Source organism: Tyto alba, unplaced genomic scaffold, assembly GCF_018691265.1.
Source record: "Tyto alba isolate M040663 unplaced genomic scaffold, T.alba_DEE_v4.0 Super-Scaffold_9, whole genome shotgun sequence".
In the NCBI taxonomy this organism is placed as follows: domain Eukaryota; kingdom Metazoa; phylum Chordata; class Aves; order Strigiformes; family Tytonidae; genus Tyto; species Tyto alba.
The window spans coordinates 1,183,843-1,207,323 of record NW_024881330.1 but is presented as its reverse complement, the minus strand read 5'-3'; the positions used below and the strand labels follow the sequence as shown (position 1 = coordinate 1,207,323).

Sequence of the window (23,481 nt, the reverse complement as noted above, 5' to 3'; positions counted from 1 at the left end):
TCCAAAGCCTCTCCTCTTATTGAGGGAGATCAGGATAGTCAAGCAGGACCTGCCTTTCATAAAACCATGCTGACTGAGCTTGATCACCTGGTTGCCCTGTAGGTGCCGAGGGAAGGCACTCAGGTTGATCTGCTCTACAACTTTGCTTGGCACTGTGGTCACACTCACAGGACTCTAGTTCCCCACATCCTCTTTCCAGCCTTTCTTGTACACGAGCCTCAATTCTGCTAATCTCCAGTCAACATGGGTGTAACTGTTTACCCCAGGAGTGCTGAGAAGTGCTTGAAAGTGGCTTGATGATGCACATCTACCAGGCCCCTCAATATGCTTGGACAGATCCAACACAGCCCCATGGACATGTGCGTGTCTAAGTGCTCTAGCAGGTCGCTAACCATCTCCATTGAACAATGAGGGCTTCATTCTGCTCCCCGCTGACCCACTTCCTGCCTCAGCAGTAATCTGGACATCACATCAAAGACAGTCACACCAAAAAGAATCTCACGGTGTGCAAGGATCCTCTGGAGATCATCTACTTCATGCCAACCTGCTCAAGCACAGCCACCTCGAGCACGATGTCCAGCACCACGTCCACACAGGTTTTCAGTATCTCCAAGGATGGGAATTCAGCACATCTTTGCACAACCAGTTTCACTCTTTGACCACTCTCACACCGGAAAAAAGGGTTGCCTTCCCTTCCAAGGAAATGGCACATCTTTGCACCTCTGTCCATTCACCTTTGCACTATCCATGGGCACACGTAAGAAGATTCTCACTCCTCTGTCCATCTGCCCTCCAATCTGGGATTTAGACACACTGATGATATCTCCCTGGCACAGTCTTGAATCCTGCCTGATAAAACTCCCAGCTCTCTCAGCTTCCCTTCATAGCAAAGATGCTCTAGTCCATTCAGCGTCTCGTGAGAGCCCTGCACTCACCTCGTTCCATTAAGTTTACATCCCTCCTCCACAGGGGAGCCCTCAATGGACACAGGACTCCACATGGGACCTCACCATCCCTGAAGAGAGCTCAGGATCACCTCCGCCAACCTCCTCCTAATGCTCTTCCCAACGCCATCCTGGAGATACTTGGCGTTTTTTTGCCAAGACGATGTGATGATACCACAGCATCCAGCTCGTTCTCCCAACCAGCAACACAAAGCAGGGTTCAGTAAAGCTGCTTTCCAGCCTCTCTACCCCTAGCATGCCCTGCTGCCCAGCATTATTCACCACAAAGATGCAGGCCTTCGCATTTCTGCATCTTCAACTCCCAGAGATTCCCCTCTGCCTCATTCTCCAGCTACCTCTGAATGGCGGCACAACCATCCGTTGGCTTAGGTTCTCTTCCAGGTCTTGCATCATCTGACAACTTGCTGAGGCAGCACGGTGTACTACCACCCACGTCACTTGATGAGGATGTTGAACAGTGTTGGCCCCATGGATGCCAGTCCTGGGCTACGCCATTTGAGACTTGCCTGCATCTGGACTTTGGGACACTCATCACAAGCTGCTGGACCCAGCCCTTCAGCCACTTACACAACCCATACTTTCCTGGCTTGTCTAGGAATGGGCAAGGGCAGAAATAGTCAAAGGCCTCACTAAACAGGCGAGGTAAACACCAGCCACGGCGCCCTCCTCGTCCACAAAGTGAGTCACTTCAATATAGAGGACACAGATGCCGGATAAGCATGATTTCCCCTTTGTAAATCCACACTGACAGCTCTGCATCAGCTTCTTGTCCTTCCTGGGACTGGCACTGCTTTCTGGGAGGATTTTCAAGATCACTTGCCACAGGAGCAAGGCCAGCCTCACCAGCTTCTACCTTCCCGAATCTTCCTTTCCAATCTGCTTCAATACATGAGCCCTATAACCTCTCCTCCAGCCATCAGGAACTACTCCCAGGCACCATCACATTTCCAAGCTACTTGGTGTGCTCTCTCAAGGACTCCAGCCAGCTCCCGCAGCATTCATTGCTGTGACACCTCAAGCCCCCAGGACATACGTCCATCCTGTCACAAAGCAGTCCTTCCTGCCAAGATTCATCTCCCTCATACACAAAGACCGTTTGAACACAAAATCCTGCAAAACACTCTCCTGGACTCAGCTGGGAAACACCTTGCCATTCCTCTAGACCTTCACCACGCGTCCACCACCACCAGGGCCTCGGCTCTGCAGCCGCGTGCTGCATGCTTGCCTCCAACTCCCCTTGGAAATCTCCAAACTCTCTTTCCATTGGACACTGCAAAGAGAAATGGCCTCAGCCTTCGGCACTCATCCCAAGGAAAGTCCCCAAAGGCCCTGGCTCACCAGCCGCCCCTTCCTGCTTCTCCCACTCCCCCTCTGCCTCTCACCACACTCATGGGCTCTCCAGAAACTCCCTTGCACTTTCAGGCTGTCCCTTGTGCAATCACAGAACACTTTATTTTGGAAAAGACATTTAACATAATCAAGTCCAACAGTTAACTTCACACTACTAGTCCGCCACTAAACCATGTCTCTGAGCGCCACATCTAAATGTCTATTAAATCCCTCCTGGGATGGGGACTCCACCATTTCCCTGCGCAAGTTTCTCCACAGCTTGATAACTCTCTGGGTGCACATATTGTTCCTCATGTCCAATCCAAAGCTCCCCGGGCACAATTGGAGGCTGTTTCCTCCTCTATCACTCATTACTAATAATAAGAGACTGACACGCACCTCCGTACAACCTTCATTCAAGTAGCTGTACACAGCAATAACGTCTCCCCTCCGTCTTCCTTTTATGGAAACAAACTACCCAAAGTTCCTTCAAGCATTCCCCCTTTATTCTTCTTTTATAGTCCATTCAGCAGCTTCACTGCTCTAATTTGGATGCATCACGCCAAGGCCCACACTGTAAATTTCCCAGCCCCGGCTCGGGGGAGTACTCCGGCGGGGCCAACCCAAGCCTTTGGGGAGCAGGGCAGGCCTCCCCACAGCACAGGGCTTGCCAGCTCTGAACCAGGGCTGCCAGGCCAACGGCCTGCTCTCGCAAACAGCCCTCCTCTGCCTGCTGGCACTGCCACCCCCAGGGACGGCCCCAAGGGGCTGCAAGCCCAAACAGGCAGCCGCCTTTCTCCCAGCCACAGCCTTACAAGCCAGCCGCCTTTCTCCCAGCCACAGCCTTACAAGCCAGAGGGGCAACAAGACACACACAGAGCAGCTGACAGGAAAGGCCGGGTCTAAAGAGAGGCTTAGCGAGCTGGCAGTGAGGAGGGGAGGGACTGAACGCCATGGCAGGGTCAATGCCTTGTGCCTGACAAAAATGCAAAGACCAGACCAGTTTGCCAGGGCTGTGAGGAACTGGAGACCCCATTACACAACATGCCGCAAACCACAACACACGAATGCATCCTGATGACCTCACTGTTGACAAGCACATCTACATTTTGGCAACATCTACCAAACGCTCTGACAAAAAGAACCAACATTAATGCATTTTTCCTCTATTACACGCACTTAAAACTTGCCGCCACTGTCAGAATGACACGTCCTCAACAGAAGTACAGAAACGGAGCGTTGCGGGAAGGGAAACACACCCCACCTCATTATTGGCGAGGTCGTGGCACACAAGAGCTGCCTGCTGCAAAATGCCGTCACGCGCAAAGGCTGTCCCGCCCCTTGGGCACCCGCATAAAAGCCGGCCCAGCGCCTCTCTCCCTCACACCCTTCTCCTGACGCCTTCTCCTCCGCGCTCAACAAGGTGAGCCTCAACCCCCTTCCCCTCCTTCTCCTGGCCTGCCTGGCCCGGCTCTTCCAGCACGCTCTGCTGGCCCCAGCCTCAGCAGCCCTCACGCCTCCCCGCAGCCACGCTCCCCACAGCCCCACACCACGCCTCCCCACTCCCTCGCCCTCCTGCACCACCGCCCCTCCGCTTTCTCACCCCCCTCTCTTCCAGGGCCCCTCCACACCACAGCCATGGCCTGCTCCGACCTCTGCCGCCCCTGCGGACCCACCCCGCTGGCTAACAGCTGCAACGAGCCCTGTGTCAGGCAGTGCGAGGACTCCCGCGTCGTCATCCAGCCTCCCGCCGTGCTCGTCACCCTGCCAGGACCCATCCTCAGCTCCTTCCCCCAGAGCACCGCCGTCGGATCCTCCTCATCGGCTGCCGTGGGCAACGTCCTCAGCTCCCAGGGAGTGCCCGTCTCCTCCGGAGACTTCGGCTACGGCTACGGCTACGGCTTGGGCGGCCTGGGCTGCTTCGGTGCCAGAAGGGGCTGCTACCCCTGCTAAGGGCCCTTGACACACGAGCTCAACATCAACGGCTCCTCCTCTCTATGCAATAAATAAGGAAGCAAGGATGGGGTAGCTGTGGTTTCCTGGAAACTTGACCCATGTGCCTCCTCCTGTTCTCCAACTGTCTTCTTTGCTTCCGCCTTCCTGCTATGTCCAATATTCTCCGCTGCAAACACCTTCTCAGCAGAGAAATGCCATCAAGGCCTCTGGTGGGATGCTCCCACTGCAGAACAGGAACAGCTGGGTGATCTACTGCATGCAAGGGACCTTGGCTGATGGTCGCCGTACTTCTCCATCAGACCAGCTCCCTTCCACTCGGCGATCCTGCATTCTCCCTGGTTTTTTCTCTCAATAAAACTCTCCTGCATCCCAGCTTGAAATGCCTCCACTTCCTTTCTTCTCCCAAGGCTCTTCCAACCTCACACAGCACAAAGACAGGGCTCAGGAACACACTGGGCTGAGTGGAAATGGGCTGCAAGGCCTCACCTATAGAGTATGTCCTTAGCAACAACAACAACACACACCACCATAAAACAATTTAGATGGAAGTGTCTCTTAAGATCATCGAGTCCAACCGTTAATCTAATGCTACCAAGTCCAGCACTAATACACATCCCTGAACTATACATTGACACAGCATTTAAATAACTCCAGGGATGGTGACTCAACTAATTCTAAAGGCAGCCAGTTCCAAAGCCTCGCAAACTTTTCTTGAAGAAATGTTTTCTAATATCCAATCTAACCCTCCCCTGGCACAACGTGAGGCCGTTTCCTTTCATCGTATCACTTGTTACTGGATCGACACTCCCACCCAACTAGCTGATGTTTGCAATGTTACTGAGGGTGCACTTTATCCCCTCCTCCGGATTACTGATAAAGCTATTCAAGAAAATTGGCTCAAACTCTCAGCCACGGGCAACTCCAATTGTGACTGGCCACCAACTGGATTTAACTCCGTTCACCACAACTCTTAGGGCACAAATATCCAGCCGGTTCTCTACCAAGCAAACAGTATGTCAGTCCAAGCCATGAGCAGCTAGTTTCTCCAGGAGAATGATGTAGGAAACAGCATCAAGTGCTTTACTAACTTGCAGGGAAAGAACATCCAACGCCTCTCCTCTCCTCTCACTGACGGAGATCAGGATAGTCAAGCAGGACCTGCCTTTCATAAAACCATGCTGACTGAGCCTGATCACCTGGTTGCCCTGTAGGTGCCGAGTGAAGGCTCTCGAGATGATCTGCTCCATATCTTTGCCTGGCACTGAGGTCACACTCACAGGACTGTAGTTCCCCACATCCTCGATCCAGCCTTTCTTGCACATGAGGCTCACTTTTGCTAATCTCCAGTCAGCTGGGACCTACCCGGTTAGCCAAGGAGTGATGAGAAGTGCTTGAAAGTGGCTTGCAGAGCACATCCAACACCTCCTTCAATGCCCGTGGGTGGATCATTTTGTTCCCACACACTTGTGCATGTCCAAGCGCTCTAGCAGGTCGCTAACCATCTCCATTGAACTATGAGGGCTTCATTCTGCTCCCCACTGACCCACTCCCTTCCTCATCACAACTCTGGCCATCACAGCAAAGAAAATCACAGCAAAAAGAATCACTGAGAGTGCAAGCAACCTCCGGAGCTCAACGTCTCCTTCCCAACCTGCTCAAGCACGGCCAGGTCGAGCACGATGTCCATAAACACGTCCACACAGGTTTTAAGTGTCTCCAAGGATGGGAATTCAGCACATCTTTGCACAACCAGTTTCACTCTTTGACCACTCTCACACCGGAAAAAAGCGTTGCCTTCCCTTCCAAGGAAATGGCACATCTTTTCAGCCTTCTCCATTCACCTTTGCAGTGTCAAAGGGCACCCGTAAGAGGATTCTCACTCCTCTGCCCTTCTGCCCTCCCACCTGCGATTTCGACACACTGATGACATCTTCCCAGCATGGCCTTGACTCCTGCCTGAAAACCCTCCCAGATCATTTAGCTTCCCCTCATAGTAAAGATGCTCTACTACTCTCAGCATCTGGGTGGCCTAGCACTTAACTTATTCCACTAAGTCCATGTCCTTCTTCCATGGGGGAGCCCTCAATGGACACAGGACTCACCATGGGACCTCATCAAACCCTGCAGAGAGTACAGGATCACCTCCCCCAACCTCCTGTCAACACTATTCCCAACACCGCCCTGGAGACACTTGCCCCCTTCAGACGTGACAGCACAATGATACCTTGCAGTCAGCTCGTTCTCCCAAGCAGCAACACAAAGCAGGGTTCAGAAAAGCTGCTTTCCAGCCTTTCTACCCCCAGCATGTCCTGCTGGGCGCGATGACACTCTAGGTGCAAAATTGTTCCTCATATCCAATGCAAAGCTCCCGGGACACAACTGGAGGCTGTTTCCTCCTCTATCTCTCGTTACTAGAAATAAGAGACTGACAGGCACCTCCATACAACCTTCATTCAAGCAGTTGTACAGAGAAATAACATCCCTGCACAACTTTCTTTTTTGGGAAACTAAAGCAGCCAAGTTGCTTGAAGCATTCCCCATTAATTCTTCTTCTCTAGACTCTTCATCAGCTTTGTTGCTCTTTTTTGGACACATGACACCAGAGCCCAGGCTGAAAACTTACCAGCCCTTGCGAGGCGATTGCTCCAGAGGGGCCAACCCAAGCCTTTGGGGAGCAGGGCAGGCCTCCCCACAGCACAGGGCTTGCCAGCTCTGAACCAGGGCTGCCAGGCCAACAGCCTGCTCTGGCAAACAGCCCTCCTCTGCCTGCTGGCACTGCCACCCCCAGGGACGGCCCCAAGGGGCTGCAAGCCCAAACAGGCAGCCGCCTTTCTCCCAGCCACAGCCTAACAAGCCAGAGGGTCAACAAGACACACACAGAGCAGCTGACAGGAAAGCCCGGGTCTAAAGAGAAGCTTAGTGAGCTGGCGGTGAGGTGGGGAGGGACTGAACGCCATGGCAGGGTCAATGCCTTGTGCCTGACACAACTGCAAAGACCAGACCAGTTTGCCAGGGCTGTGAGGAACTGGAGACCCCATTACACAACATACCGCAAGCCACAACACACGAATGCATTGGGTTGACCTCATTGTTGACAAGCACATCTACATTTCGGCAACATCTACCAAATGCTCTGACACAAAGAACCAACATTAATGCAATTTTCCTCTATTACTCGCACTTAAAAGTTGCCTCCAGTGTCACGAGTACACGTCCTCCAGAAAAGGACATGAAAAGTGAGCGTTGTGGGAAGAGAAACACACCCCACCTCATTATTGGCGAGGTCGTGGCACACAAGAGCCGCCTGCTGCAAAATGCCGTCACGCGCAAAGGCTGTCCCGCCCCTTGGGCACCCGCATAAAAGCCGGCCCAGCGCCTCTCTCCCTCACACCCTTCTCCTGACGCCTTCTCCTCCGCGCTCAACAAGGTGAGCCTCAACCCCCTTCCCCTCCTTCTCCTGGCCTGCCTGGCCCGGCTCTTCCAGCACGCTCTGCTGGCCCCAGCCTCAGCAGCCCTCACGCCTCCCCGCAGCCACGCTCCCCACAGCCCCACACCACGCCTCCCCACTCCCTCGCCCTCCTGCACCACCGCCCCTCCGCTTTCTCACCCCCCTCTCTTCCAGGGCCCCTCCACACCACAGCCATGGCCTGCTCCGACCTCTGCCGCCCCTGCGGACCCACCCCGCTGGCTAACAGCTGCAACGAGCCCTGTGTCAGGCAGTGCGAGGACTCCCGCGTCGTCATCCAGCCTTCCACCGTGGTGGTCACCCTGCCAGGACCCATCCTCAGCTCCTTCCCCCAGAGCACCGCCGTCGGATCCTCCTCATCGGCTGCCGTGGGCAACGTCCTCAGCTCCCAGGGAGTGCCCGTCTCCTCCGGAGGCTTCGGCTTCGGCTACGGCTACGGCTTGGGCGGCCTGGGCTGCTTCGGCGCCGGAAGGGGCTGCTACCCCTGCTAAGGGCCCTCACCACCACCCCTGACACCAACCACCCACACCCTGCAAGCCACGGCATCGATTGAAGACGCAGCTCCGGGCTGTTTCCGGCACATGGGCTCGCCATCCACGGCTCCTCCTCTCTAAGCACCAAACATGGAAGCAGTGAAGGGGCAGCCCAGGTTTCCTGGAAACATTGCCCAAGTACCACCTCTTTTTCTCCAACTGTCTTCTTTGCATCTGCCTTCCTGCTATGTCCACGACTCTCTGCAGCAGGCACCTTCTACAAAGCCAAAGCCCACTGGGGACCTCTGGCGGGCTGCTCCAACTGTAGGGTAGGAAGGCTGTGGTGCTCTGGAAATGTCTACTGCCCCGAAGGTACCTCTGCTGATGGTCACCCTATTGCACCTCAGACGACCTTGCTTTCCATTTTTTTTCCTTCAATAAAGTTCTGCATCCCAGTCAATGACTATACCACATCTTTTCTTCTCCGAAATCTCTTTCAACTTTACCCAGCACAAAGCCAGGGCTCAACTGCCATTTCTGTAGTGGGTGGAAAAGGGATACAAGACCTCTCCTCGAAAATACGTCACCACCAACACAGACTGGACCTGGGGGGCTTCCAGATTGTGGCACAAGCCCATTCTTGCACAAACTAAGGGGTAGATAGCACAACACTCCCCTACACACACCTCTGATGAGGTCCTTCCTGTGCCAGCACACACTTGACTAACTGTCTTCCACAGCATTACTCTCCAGCTCTCCCAGCAAACAGAATCACGGGATCATTACTTTGGCAGGAACCTCTGGAGAGCAGGTGCTTCTACTCCCTCTGCGCAAGCAGGGACAGCTGCAGCAGGTTGTCCGGGTTCCACGGCTGCTCACATTTTCAGTATCTCCCAGGATGGAGCCTCTTCCACTCCTTGACCACACTCACACTGAGCAAGACTTGCTGCTTTTGCCCGTGGAATTCCATCCTTTCTCACTTGTGCCCAAGGCCTCTTGTCCTGCAAATGCGCGCTACTGAGGAGAGCCCGGCTCCCTTCACCTCAATCCCTGGCTTCAAGGATTTATACATATTTAAGAATGAGTGTAAAGGGGAGGCAGTGGATGTACAGTTCTCAATTTTAGTAAGGTTTCCGATTCTGTCCCTCTCGGAAAATTGCCTACACAATTGTTCCAACTGTGATGTGAGAACGTACACGCAGCAATGGGTAAAGAACTGGCTGAACAGCAGGGCTCAAAGAGTTGTAAGGAACTGGGATACAGCTGACACCTTCTGGAGCAGGCAGGATAGATTAGAGCACTGGGCAATGATTAACGGCCAGAAATTGAAGAAGAAGAAATGGCAGATTGTGCACCTAGGAGGGAGAAATCTCTCTACACACATAACAGACTGGGAGAGGAGTGGCTGGAGAGCAGCCCTGCAGAAAGGGATCTGGGGGTGCTGGCTGACAGCAGGCTCCCTACGAGTCAGCAGCATAGCCTGGCAGCCAAGGGGGCAAACCGCATCCTGGGGTGCAGCCAACACAGTACAACCAGCCGGTCACAGGAGGGGATTAGCCCGCTGGATTCCCCGCTGCTGCAGCCTCACCTTGAGTATCGTGGGCAGAATTGGATCCCCCAATTTAAAAAAGGATGTTACAGTTCTTGAAAGCAGCCAGAGCAGGGCAAGGAAGCTGATGGATGACAGGGCTGGAAGGCAAGTCCTATAAGGAGCAGCAAAAGACCCTGTGTTCATCTAGCCTGGAGAAAAGGAGGCTGAGGGGCAGCCTCATTGCTCTCTGCTGCTTCCAGAGGACAGGACGTGGAGAGGGAGCTGCTGAGCTCTTCTCCATGAGATCCAGAGACAGGATTCATGGCAATGGGTCAAATGAACCTCCTCAATGGGAGGTTCAGACAGATAGAATGAATTATTTAGTGACAGAGCATGTGGCGAAACACTGAAAGAGGCTTCCTAGAGAGGTGGACGATGCCCCAAGTCTGACAGTGTTTAAGAGGCATTTGGACAAACAATGCCCTTAATTACATGCTCTTCCTCTTCGTCACCCCAGCAGCGAACAGGCAGTTGGACAAGATGATCACTGCACGTCCCTTCCAACTGGACTCTTCTAGTCCAGTCTTGTCTATTATGCTTCGCCAAGCCTTTGGCACGCAAACATCACCTCGAGGTTCTCAGGTGCACAGCCCCACGCAGCACGCACGCCTCCCCTTTCCCCTCCACTGCATCCAATCCCACTCTGGCCCCACAAACACTGCGCAGAGAAATGGCCTCACCCCTCGGCAATCACCCCAAAGTCAGAACCCACCTCCCCTGCCTGCCGTTCCCACTCCCCCTGGGCCTCTCCCCACACTCACCATCTCTCCCACAACTCACCAGCCTCAGCTCCACAGCCAGGCCCTGCCTCAGCACCCTCAGCAGCCAGCCAATCACAAGGCACTTAACAGCCTGCCAATCAGGGGGCAGCTGACAGGCACCAGCTGCTGCAGAAGCCCCTGGAAGCTTCCAGAACATGCCTGTCAGGACTCCAAAATCGACATTTCTGGTACAATAAATGGATAATCTTCACCAAACAGCCCCCAAAACAACTGCTGGGAGGGGTGGCTGTGAATGAGGGAATGAATGAGTAGAAATGCTGGCGAAAAACAAACAAAACATCTCAAATGACAGCAGTTAGGGGACTCAGAGGGGTAAGAGGGAGGGAAAATGCCCTCATAAAATAATATCCCCCCCCAAAAAACCCTGATGCAAATAAAGGCATCCACAGACTCTGTCCGTCTTCGCTGTACTGCTGGGTGCCGTAGACACCCATGTAGGGTCCCCTGTCATTGTTCACCCTTGCTGTGGCCCCCAGGCCAACTGCCTGGCACTCCCAGTGACACCACCTTCCCTCATGGTGGGGTTCTCGGGTCAGCCAGAGATGGTCCCATGTCCCAGTCCCCTCTCGCACCGCCTTGCATGTTTCTCCTGATGCCTTCTCCTCCATGGTCAAAAACGTGAGCACCCTTGCCTCCAATTCCCCTCACGAATCACCAAATTCTCCTACGTCCCACCAGACACCGCGCAGAGAAATGGCTTAACCCCAAGGAAAATCCCCAAGGCCCTGGCTCACCAGCCGCCCCTGCCTGCTCCTCCCACTCCCCCTCTCCTCTCGCCACACTCATGGGCTCTCCAGAAACTCACGTCTCCCTGCACGGTGACCCATGTGCAATCACAGAGTCCTTTAGCATGGAAAAAACCCTTAAGAGCATTGAGTCCAAATGTTAACCTCACACTACTAGTCCGCCACTAACCATGTCCCTAAGTGTCACATCTAAACGTCTATCAAATACCACCCGGGATGGGGACTCCACCATTTCCCTGCGCAACCTTCTCCACAGCTTGATGACACTCTGGGTGCGCAAATTGTTCCTCATATCCAAACCAAAGCTCCCCGGGCACAATTGGAGGCTGATTTCGTCTTCTATCACTCATTACTAATAATAAGAGACTGACACGCACCTCCGTACAATCTTCATTCAAATAGTTGTACACAGCAATAACATCCCACCTCCATCTTCCTTTTCTGGAAACAAACCACCCAAAGTTCCTTCAAGCATTCCCCATTTATTATTCTTTTATAGTCCATTCAGCAGCTTCACTGCTCTAATTTGGATACATCACGCCAAGGCCCACACTGTAAATTTCCCAGCCCCGGCTCGGGGGAGAGCTCCGGAGGGGCCAACCCAAGCCTTTGGGGAGCAGGGCAGGCCTCCCCACAGCACAGGGCTTGCCAGCTCTGAACCAGGGCTGCCAGGCCAACGGCCTGCTCTCGCAAACAGCCCTCCTCTGCCTGCTGGCACTGCCACCCCCAGGGACGGCCCCAAGGGGCTGCAAGCCCAAACAGGCAGCCGCCTTTCTCCCAGCCACAGCCTTACAAGCCAGAGGGGCAACAAGACACACACACAGAGCAGATAGCTGAAAGGCCAGGGCTAAAGAGAGGTTTAGCGAGCTGGCGGTGAGGTGGGGAGGGACTGAACGCCATGGCAGGGTCAATGCCTTGTGCCTGACACAACTGCAAAGAACAGACCAGATTTCCAGGGCTGTGAGGAACTGGAGACCCCATTACACAACATACCGCAAGCCACAACACACGAATGCATCCTGATGACCTCACTGTTGACAAGCACATCTACATTTTGGCAACATCTACCAAATGTTCTGTCAAACACAACCAAGACGGAGTCTGTTTCCTCTATTATTTGTACTTAAAACTTGCCGCCAGGGTCAGAAGGAGACGTCCTCCAGAAAAGGACATGAAATGGAGCGTTGCGGGAAGGGAAACACACCCCACCTCATTATTGGCGAGGTCGTGGCACACAAGAGCCGCCTGCTGCAAAATGCCGTCACGCGCAAAGGCTGTCCCGCCCCTTGGGCACCCGCATAAAAGCCGGCCCAGCGCCTCTCTCCCTCACACCCTTCTCCTGACGCCTTCTCCTCCGCGCTCAACAAGGTGAGCCTCAACCCCCTTCCCCTCCTTCTCCTGGCCTGCCTGGCCCGGCTCTTCCAGCACGCTCTGCTGGCCCCAGCCTCAGCAGCCCTCACGCCTCCCCGCAGCCACGCTCCCCACAGCCCCACACCACGCCTCCCCACTCCCTCGCCCTCCTGCACCACCGCCCCTCCGCTTTCTCACCCCCCTCTCTTCCAGGGCCCCTCCACACCACAGCCATGGCCTGCTCCGACCTCTGCCGCCCCTGCGGACCCACCCCGCTGGCTAACAGCTGCAACGAGCCCTGTGTCAGGCAGTGCGAGGACTCCCGCGTCGTCATCCAGCCTCCCGCCGTGCTCGTCACCCTGCCAGGACCCATCCTCAGCTCCTTCCCCCAGAGCACCGCCGTCGGATCCTCCTCATCGGCTGCCGTGGGCAACGTCCTCAGCTCCCAGGGAGTGCCCGTCTCCTCCGGAGGCTTCGGCTTCGGCTACGGCTACGGCTTGGGCGGCCTGGGCTGCTTCGGCGCCAGAAGGGGCTGCTACCCCTGCTAAGGTGCATTGTCACATGAGCTTGATGTCAACGGCTCCTCCTCTCTAAGCACCAAACATGGAAGCAGTGAAGGGGCAGCCCAGGTTTCCTGGAAACATTGCCCAAGTACCTCCTCTTTTTCAGCAACTGTCTTCCTTGCATCCGCTTTCCTGCTATGTCCGCGAATCTCCTGCCACAGGCACCTTCTACAAAGCCAAAGCCCACTGGGGACCTCTGGCGGGCTGCTCCAACTGTAGGGTAGGAAGGCTGTGGTGCTTTGGAAAAGTCTACTGCCCCGAAGGGACCTCTGCTGATGGTCGCCCTACTGCACCTCAGACGACCTAGCTTTCCATTTTTTTTCTTCAATAAAGTTCTTCTGCATCCCAGTCAAAGACTATAACACTTCTTTTCTTCTCCGAAAGCTCCTTCCACTTTACCCAGCACAAAGCCAGGGCTCAACTGCCATTGCTGTGGTGGGTGGAAAAGGGATACAAGACCTCTCCTCAGAAATGCGTCACCACCAACACAGACTGGACCTGGGGGGCTTCCAGAATGTGGCACAAGCCCATTCTTGCACAAACTAAGGGGTAGATAGCACAACACTCCCCTACACACACCTCTGATGAGGTCCTTCCTGTGCCAGCACACACTTGACTAACTGTCTTCCACAGCATTACTCTCCAGCTCTCCCAGCAAACAGAATCACGGGATCATTACTTTGGCAGGAACCTCTGGAGAGCAGGTGCTTCTACTCCCTCTGCGCAAGCAGGGACAGCTGCAGCAGGTTGTCCGGGTTCCACGGCGCTCACATTTTCAGTATCTCCCAGGATGGAGCCTCTTCCACTCCTTGACCACGCTCACACTGAGCAAGACTTGCTGCTTTTGCCCGTGGAATTCCATCCTTTCTCACTTGTGCCCAAGGCCTCTTGTCCTGCAAACGCGCGCTACTGAGGAGAGCCCGGCTCCCTTCACCTCATTCCCTGGCTTCAAGGATTTATAAACATTTAAGAATGAGTGTAAAGGGGAGGCAGTGGATGTACAGTTCTCAATTTTAGTAAGGTTTCCGATTCTGGCCCTCTCGGAATATGGCTACACAATTGTTCCAACTGTGATGTGAGAACGTACACGCAGCGATGGGTAAAGAACTGGCTGAACAGCAGCGCTCAAAAAGTTGTAGGGAATGGGGATACAGCTGACACCTTCTGGAGCAGGCAGGATAGATTAGAGCACTGGGCAATGATTAACAGACAGAAATTGAAGAAGAAGAAATGGCAGATTGTGCACCTAGGAGGGAGCAATCTCTCTACGCACGTAACAGACTGGGAGAGGAGTGGCTGGAGAGCAGCCCTGCAGAAAGGGATCTGGGGGTGCTGGCTGACAGCAGGCTCCCGACGAGCCAGCAGCATAGCCTGGCAGCCAAGGGGGCAAACCGCATCCTGGGGTGCAGCCAACACAGTACAACCAGCCGGTCACAGGAGGGGATTAGCCCGCTGGATTCCCCGCTGCTGCAGCCTCACCTTGAGTATCGTGGGCAGAATTGGATCCCCCAATTTAAAAAAGGATGTTACAGTTCTTGAAAGCAGCCAGAGCAGGGCAAGGAAGCTGATGGATGACAGGGCTGGAAGGCAAGTCCTATAAGGAACAGCAAAAAACTCTGTGTTCATCTAGCCTGGAGAAAAGGAAGCCGAGGGGCAGCCTCATTGCTCTCTGCTGCTTCCAGAGGACAGGACGTGGAGAGGGAGCTGCTGAGCTCTTCTCCATGAGATCCAGAGACAGGATTCATGGCAATGGGTCAAATGAACCTCCTCAATGGGAGGTTCAGAGAGATAGAAGGAATTATTTCATTACAGAGCGCGTGGCGAAACACTGAAAGAGGCTTCCTAGAGAGGTGGACGATGCCCCAAGTCTGACAGTGTTTAAGAGGCATTTGGACAAACAATGGCCTTAATTACATGCTCTTCCTCTTCGTCACCCCAGCAGCGAACAGGCAGTTGGACAAGATGATCACTGCACGTCCCTTCCAACTGGACTCTTCTAGTCCAGTCTTGTCTATTATGCTTCGCCAAGCCTTTGGCACGCAAACATCACCTCGAGGTTCTCAGGTGCACAGCCCCATGCAGCACGCACGCCTCCCCTTTCCCCTCCACTGCATCCAATCCCACTCTGGCCCCACAAACACTGCGCAGAGAAATGGCCTCACCCCTCGGCAATCACCCCAAAGTCAGAACCCACCTCCCCTGCCTGCCGTTCCCACTCCCCCTGGGCCTCTCCCCACACTCACCATCTCTCCCACAACTCACCAGCCTCAGCTCCACCGCCAGGCCCTGCCTCAGCACCCTCAGCAGCCAGCCAATCACAAGGCACTTAACAGCCTGCCAATCAGGGGGCAGCTGACAGGCACCAGCTGCTGCAGAAGCCCCTGGAAGCTTCCAGAAGGTGCCTGTCAGGACTCCAAAATCGACATTTCTGGTACAATAAATGGATAATCTTCACCAAACAGCCCCCAAAACAACTGCTGGGAGGGGTGGCTGTGAATGAAGGAATGAATGAGTAGAAATGCTGGCGAAAAACAAACAAAACATCTCAAATGACAGCAGTTAGGGGACTCAGAGGGGTAAGAGGGAGGGAAAATGCCCTCATAAAATAATATCCCCCCCAAAAAAAACCTGATGCAAATAAAGGCATCCACAGACTCTGTCCGTCTTCGCTGTACTGCTGGGTGCCGTAGACACCCATGTAGGGTCCCCTGTCATTGTTCACCCTTGCTGTGGCCCCCAGGCCAACTGCCTGGCACTCCCAGTGACACCACCTTCCCTCATGGTGGGGTTCTCGGGTCAGCCAGAGATGGTCCCGTGTCCCAGTCCCCTCTCGCACCGCCTTGCATGTTTCTCCTGATGCCTTCTCCTCCATGGTCAAAAACGTGAGCACCCTTGCCTCCAATTCCCCTCACGAATCACCAAATTCTCATACGTCCCACCAGACACCGCGCAGAGAAATGGCCTCACCCCAAGGAAAATCCCCAAGGCCCTGGCTCACCAGCCGCCCCTGCCTGCTCCTCCCACTCCCCCTCTCCTCTCGCCACACTCATGGGCTCTCCGGAAACTCACGTCTCCCTGCACGGTGACCCATGTGCAATCACAGAGTCCTTTAGCATGGAAAAAACCCTTAAGAGCATTGAGTCCAAATGTTAACCTCACACTACTAGTCCGCCACTAACCACGTCCCTAAGTGTCACATCTAAACGTCTATCAAATACCACCCGGGATGGGGACTCCACCATTTCCCTGTGCAACCTTCTCCATGGCTTAATAACACTCTGGGTGCACAACTTGTTCCTCATGTCCAAACCAAAGCTCAAAGGGCACAATTGGAGGCTGTTTCCTCTTCTATCACTCATTACTAATAATAAGAGACAGACACGCACCTCCATACAATCTTCATTCCAGTAGCTGTACACAGCAATAACGTCTCCCCTCAGTCTTTGTTTTCTGGAAACAAACCACCCAAAGTTCCTTCAAGCATTCCCCATTTATTCTTCTTTTATAGTCCATTCAGCAGCTTCACTGCTCTAATTTGGATGCATCACGCCAAGGCCCACACTGTAAATTTCCCAGCCCCGGCTCGGGGAATGCTCTGGCAGGCCAACCCAAGCCTTTGGGGAGCAGGGCAGGCCTCCCCACAGCACAGGGCTTGCCAGCTCTGAACCAGGGCTGCCAGGCCAACGGCCTGCTCTGGCAAACAGCCCTCCTCTGCCTGCTGGCACTACCACCCCCAGGGACGGCCCCAAGGGGCTGCAAGCCCAAACAGGCAGCCGCCTTCCTCCCAGCCACAGCCTAACAAGCCAGAGGGGTAACAAGACACACACACACAGCAGCTGACAGGAAAGGCCGGGTCTAAAGAGAGGCTTAGTGAGCTGGCGGTGAGGAGGGGAGGGACTGAACGCCGTGGCAGGGTCAATGCCTTGTGCCTGACACAACTGCAAAGACCAGACCAGGTTTCCAGGGCTGTGAGGAACTGCAGACCCCGTTACACAACATACCGCAAGCCACAACACACGAATGCATTGGGTTGACCTCATTGTTGACAAGAACATCTACATTTCGGCGACATCTAGCAAATGCTCTGACACAAAGAACCAACATTAATGCATTTTTCCTCTATTACTCGCACTTAAAAGTTGCCTCCAGTGTCACAAGTACACGTCCTCCAGAAAAGGACATGAAAAGTGAGCGTTGCGGGAAGGGAAACACACCCCACCTCATTATTGGCGAGGTCGTGGCACACAAGAGCCGCCTGCTGCAAAATGCCGTCACGCGCAAAGGCTGTCCCGCCCCTTGGGCACCCGCATAAAAGCCGGCCCAGCGCCTCTCTCCCTCACACCCTTCTCCTGACGCCTTCTCCTCCGCGCTCAACAAGGTGAGCCTCAACCCCCTTCCCCTCCTTCTCCTGGCCTGCCTGGCCCGGCTCTTCCAGCACGCTCTGCTGGCCCCAGCCTCAGCAGCCCTCACGCCTCCCCGCAGCCACGCTCCCCACAGCCCCACACCACGCCTCCCCACTCCCTCGCCCTCCTGCACCACCGCCCCTCCGCTTTCTCACCCCCCTCTCTTCCAGGGCCCCTCCACACCACAGCCATGGCCTGCTCCGACCTCTGCCGCCCCTGCGGACCCACCCCGCTGGCTAACAGCTGCAACGAGCCCTGTGTCAGGCAGTGCGAGGACTCCCGCGTCGTCATCCAGCCTCCCGCCGTGCTCGTCACCCTGCCAGGACCCATCCTCAGCTCCTTCCCCCAGAGCACCGCCGTCGGATCCTCCTCATCGGCTGCCGTGGGCAACGTCCTCAGCTCCCAGGGAGTGCCCGTCTCCTCCGGAGGCTTCGGCTACGGCTACGGCTACGGCTTGGGCGGCCTGGGCTGCTTCGGCGCCGGGAGAGGCTGCTACCCCTGCTAAGGGCCCCTGACACACGAGCTCAACATCAACGGCTCCTCCTCTCTATGCAATAAATAAGGAAGCAAGGATGGGGTAGCTGCGGTTTCCTGGAAACATGACCCATGTACCTCCTCCTGTTCTCCAACTGTCTTCTTTGCATCGCCACTCCTGCTATGTCCAATATTCTCCGCTGCAAACACCTTCTCAGCAGAGAAAGGCCATCAAGCCTCTGGTGGGATGCTCCCACTGCAGAACAGGAACAGCTGGGTGATCTACTGCATGCAAGGGACCTTGGCTGATGGTCGCCGTACTTCTCCATCAGACCAGCTCCCTTCCACTCGGCGATCCTGCATTCTCCCTGGTTTTTTCTCTCAATAAAATTCTCCTGCATCCCCGCTTGAAATGCCTCCACTTCCTTTCTTCTCCCAAGGCTCTTCCAACCTCACCCAGCACAAAGACAGGGCTCAGGAACCCACTGGGCTGAGTGGAAATGGGCTGCAAGACCTCACCTATCGAGTATGACCTTAGCAACTACAACAACACACACCACCATAAAACAAATTATATGGAAGTGCCTCTTAAAATCACCAAGTCCAACCGTTAATCTAATGCTACCAAGTCCAGCACTAATCCACATCCCTGAACAACACATCGACACAGCATTTAAATAACTCCAGGGATGGTGACTCAACTAATTCTAAAGGCAGCCAGTTCCAATGCCTCGTAACTTTTCAGTGAAGAAATGTTTCCTAATATCCAATCTAACCCTCCCCTGGCACAACTGGAGGCCTTTTCCTTTCATCGTGTCACTTGTTACTGGATCGACACTCCCACCCAACTAGCTGATGTCTGCAATGTTACTGAGGGTGCACTTTATCCCCTCCTCCAGATCACTGATAAAGCTATTCAAGAAAATTGGCTCAAACTCTCAGCCACGGGCAACTCCACTTGTGACTGGCCACCAACTGGATTTAACTCCATTCACCACAACTCTTAGGGCACAAACATCCAGCTGTTCTCTACCAAGCAAACAGTATGTCAGTCCAAGCCATGAGCAGCTAGTTTCTCCAGGAGAATGATGTAGGAAACAGCATCAAGTGCTTTACTAACTTGCAGGGAAAGAACACCCAACGCCTCTCCTCTCCTCTCACTGAAGGGGATCAGTATAGTCAAGCAGGACCTGCCTTTCATAAAACCATGCTGACCGAGCCTGATCACCTGGTTGCCCTGTAGGTGCCAAGTGAAGGCTCTCGAGATGATCTGCTCCATATCTTTGCCTGGCACTGAGGTCACACTCACAGGACTGTAGTTCCCCACATCCTCGATCCAGCCTTTCTTGCACATGAGCCTCACTTTTGCTAATCTCCAGTCAGCTGGGACCTACCCGGTTAGCCAAGGAGTGCTGAGAAGTGCTTGAAAGTGGCTTGCAGAGCACATCCAACACCTCCTTCAATGCCCGTGGGTGGATCATTTTGTTCCCACACACTTGTGCATGTCCAAGCGCTCTAGCAGGTCGCTAACCATCTCCGTTGAACTATGAGGGCTTCATTCTGCTCCCCACTGACCCACTCCCTTGCTCATCACAACTCTGGCCATCACAGCAAAGAGAAACACGGCAAAAAGAATCACTGAGAGTGCAAGCAACCTCCGGAGCTCAACGTCTCCATCCCAACCTCCTCAAGCATGGCCAGATCGAGCACGATGTCCATAAACACGTCCACACAGGTTTTCAGTGTCTCCAGGCATGGGAATTCAGCACATCTTTGCACAACCAGTTTCACTCTTTGACCACTCTCACACCAAAAAAGGGTTGCCTTCCCTTCCAAGGAAATGGCACATCTTTTCAGCCTTCTCCATTCACCTTTGCACTGTCCATGGGCACCCATACGAGGATTCTCACTCCTCTGCCCATCTGCCCTCCCACCTGCGATTTCGACACACTGATGACATCTTCCCAGCATGGCCTTGACTCATGCCTGAAAACCCGCCAAGATCATCTAGCTTCCCCTCATAGTAAAGATGCTCTACTACTCTCAGCATCTGGGTGGCCCAGCACTTACCTTATTCCAATAAGTCCATGTCCTTCTTCCATGGGGGAGCCCTCAATGGACACAGGACTCCACATGGGACCTCACCAGCCCTGCAGAGAGTACAGGATCACCTCCCCAACCTCCTGCCAACCATCTTCCCAATGACACCCTGGAGACACTTGTCCCCTTCAGACATGACAGCACAATGATACCTTGCAGTCAGCTCGTTCTCCCAAGCAGCAACACAAAGCAGGGTTCAGAAAAGCTGCTTTCCAGCCTTTCTACCCCCAGCATGTCCTGCTGGGCGTGATGACACTCTAGGTGCACAAATTGTTCCTCATATCCAATGCAAAGCTCCCTGGACATAACTGGAGGCTGTTTCCTCCTCTATCTCTCGTTACTAGAAATAAGAGACTGACAGGCACCTACATACAACCTTCATTCAAGCAGTTGTACAGAGAAATAACATCCCTGCACAACTTTCTTTTTCGGGAAACTAAAGCAGCCAAGTTGCTTGAAGCATTCCCCATTCATTGTTCTTCTCTAGACTCTTCACCAGCTTTGTTGCTCTTTTTTGGACACATGACACCAGAGCCCAGGCTGAAAACTTACCAGCCCTTGCCGAGGCGATTGCTCCGGAGGGGCCAACCCAAGCCTTTGGGGAGCAGGGCAGGCCTCCCCACAGCACAGGGCTTGCCAGCTCTGAACCAGGGCTGCCAGGCCAACGGCCTGCTCTCGCAAACAGCCCTCCTCTGCCTGCTGGCACTGCCACCCCCAGGGACGGCCCCAAGGGGCTGCAAGCCCAAACAGGCAGCCGCCTTTCTCCCAGCCACAGCCTAACAAGCCAGAGGGTCAACAAGACACACACAGAGCAGCTGACAGGAAAGCCCGGGTCTAAAGAGAAGCTTAGTGAGCTGGCGGTGAGGTGGGGAGGGACTGAACGCCATGGCAGGGTCAATGCCTTGTGCCTGACACAACTGCAAAGACCAGACCAGTTTGCCAGGGCTGTGAGGAACTGGAGACCCCATTACACAACATACCGCAAGCCACAACACACGAATGCATTGGGTTGACCTCATTGTTGACAAGCACATCTACATTTCGGCAACATCTACCAAATGCTCTGACACAAAGAACCAACATTAATGCAATTTTCCTCTATTACTCGCACTTAAAAGTTGCCTCCAGTGTCACGAGTACACGTCCTCCAGAAAAGGACATGAAAAGTGAGCGTTGTGGGAAGAGAAACACACCCCACCTCATTATTGGCGAGGTCGTGGCACACAAGAGCCGCCTGCTGCAAAATGCCGTCACGCGCAAAGGCTGTCCCGCCCCTTGGGCACCCGCATAAAAGCCGGCCCAGCGCCTCTCTCCCTCACACCCTTCTCCTGACGCCTTCTCCTCCGCGCTCAACAAGGTGAGCCTCAACCCCCTTCCCCTCCTTCTCCTGGCCTGCCTGGCCCGGCTCTTCCAGCACGCTCTGCTGGCCCCAGCCTCAGCAGCCCTCACGCCTCCCCGCAGCCACGCTCCCCACAGCCCCACACCACGCCTCCCCACTCCCTCGCCCTCCTGCACCACCGCCCCTCCGCTTTCTCACCCCCCTCTCTTCCAGGGCCCCTCCACATCACAGCCATGGCCTGCTCCGACCTCTGCCGCCCCTGCGGACCCACCCCGCTGGCTAACAGCTGCAACGAGCCCTGTGTCAGGCAGTGCGAGGACTCCCGCGTCGTCATCCAGCCTTCCACCGTGGTGGTCACCCTGCCAGGACCCATCCTCAGCTCCTTCCCCCAGAGCACCGCCGTCGGATCCTCCTCATCGGCTGCCGTGGGCAACGTCCTCAGCTCCCAGGGAGTGCCCGTCTCCTCCGGAGGCTTCGGCTTCGGCTACGGCTACGGCTTGGGCGGCCTGGGCTGCTTCGGCGCCGGGAGAGGCTGCTACCCCTGCTAAGGTGCATTGTCACATGAGCTTGATGTCAACGGCTCCTCCTCTCTAAGCACCAAACATGGAAGCAGTGAAGGGGCAGCCCAGGTTTCCTGGAAACATTGCCCAAGTACCTCCTCTTTTTCAGCAACTGTCTTCCTTGCATCCGCTTTCCTGCTATGTCCGCGAATCTCCTGCCACAGGCACCTTCTACAAAGCCAAAGCTCACTGGGGACCTCAGGCGGGCTGCTCCAACTGTAGGGTAGGAAGGCTGTGGTGCTTTGGAAAATTCTACTGCCCCGAAGGGACCTCTGCTGATGGTCGCCCTACTGCACCTCAGACGACCTAGCTTTCCATTTTTTTTCTTCAATAAAGTTCTTCTGCATCCCAGTCAAAGACTATAACACTTCTTTTCTTCTCCGAAAGCTCCTTCCACTTTACCCAGCACAAAGCCAGGGCTCAACTGCCATTGCTGTAGTGGGTGGAAAAGGGATACAAGACCTCTCCTCAGAAATGCGTCACCACCAACACAGACTGGACCTGGGGGGCTTCCAGAATGTGGCACAAGCCCATTCTTGCACAAACTAAGGGGTAGATAGCACAACACTCCCCTACACACACCTCTGATGAGGTCCTTCCTGTGCCAGCACACACTTGACTAACTGTCTTCCACAGCATTACTCTCCAGCTCTCCCAGCAAACAGAATCACGGGATCATTACTTTGGCAGGAACCTCTGGAGAGCAGGTGCTTCTACTCCCTCTGCGCAAGCAGGGACAGCTGCAGCAGGTTGTCCGGGTTCCACGGCCGCTCACATTTTCAGTATCTCCCAGGATGGAGCCTCTTCCACTCCTTGACCACACTCACACTGAGCAAGACTTGCTGCTTTTGCCCGTGGAATTCCATCCTTTCTCACTTGTGCCCAAGGCCTCTTGTCCTGCAAACGCGCGCTACTGAGGAGAGCCCGGCTCCCTTCACCTCATTCCCTGGCTTCAAGGATTTATAAACATTTAAGAATGAGTGTAAAGGGGAGGCAGTGGATGTACAGTTCTCAATTTTAGTAAGGTTTCCGATTCTGGCCCTGTCGGAATACGCCTACACAATTGTTCCAACTGTGATGTGAGAACGTACATGCAGCGATGGGTAAAGAACTGGCTGAACAGCAGCGCTCAAAGAGTTGTAGGGAATGGGGATACAGCTGACACCTTCTGGAGCAGGCAGGATAGATTAGAGCACTGGGCAATGATTAACAGCCAGAAATTGAAGAAGAAGAAATGGCAGATTGTGCACCTAGGAGGGAGCAATCTCTCTATGCACGTAACAGACTGGGAGAGGAGTGGCTGGAGAGCAGCCCTGCAGAAAGGGATCTGGGGGTGCTGGCTGACAGCAGGCTCCCTACGAGTCAGCAGCATAGCCTGGCAGCC

General features: G+C 54.5%; 5 protein-coding genes across 5 annotated transcripts; all 5 read left to right on the top strand.

The window, feature by feature from the left end:
* Positions 1-3,932: 3,932 nt before the first annotated feature.
* LOC122152652 (feather keratin-like) lies at positions 3,933-4,330 on the top strand. The gene has a single exon (XM_042785965.1). It carries the CDS (start codon positions 3,933-3,935, stop codon positions 4,245-4,247), a length of 315 nt encoding a protein of 104 aa, XP_042641899.1. The 3' UTR covers positions 4,248-4,330.
* A 3,568-nt stretch (positions 4,331-7,898) lies between these two features.
* Positions 7,899-8,257, top strand: LOC122152655 (feather keratin-like; the record flags this gene model as incomplete). The annotated part of the gene is made up of 1 exon (XM_042785968.1): positions 7,899-8,257. A coding segment is annotated over one exon (309 nt), but the record flags the coding sequence as incomplete, so codon positions are not given.
* A 4,634-nt stretch (positions 8,258-12,891) lies between these two features.
* On the top strand, positions 12,892-22,260 carry LOC122152650 (feather keratin-like). The gene is made up of 2 exons (XM_042785963.1): positions 12,892-13,207; positions 22,087-22,260. The coding sequence occupies exon 1, from the start codon at positions 12,892-12,894 to the stop codon at positions 13,204-13,206; it is 315 nt and encodes a 104-aa protein (XP_042641897.1). The 3' UTR covers position 13,207; positions 22,087-22,260.
* Positions 17,815-18,129, top strand: LOC122152651 (feather keratin 1-like). The gene has a single exon (XM_042785964.1). The coding sequence runs from the start codon at positions 17,815-17,817 to the stop codon at positions 18,127-18,129; it is 315 nt and encodes a 104-aa protein (XP_042641898.1).
* LOC122152654 (feather keratin-like) lies at positions 21,762-22,199 on the top strand. Its single transcript, XM_042785967.1, has one exon. It carries the CDS (start codon positions 21,771-21,773, stop codon positions 22,083-22,085), a length of 315 nt encoding a protein of 104 aa, XP_042641901.1. The 5' UTR covers positions 21,762-21,770; the 3' UTR covers positions 22,086-22,199.
* Positions 22,261-23,481: the final 1,221 nt, after the last annotated feature.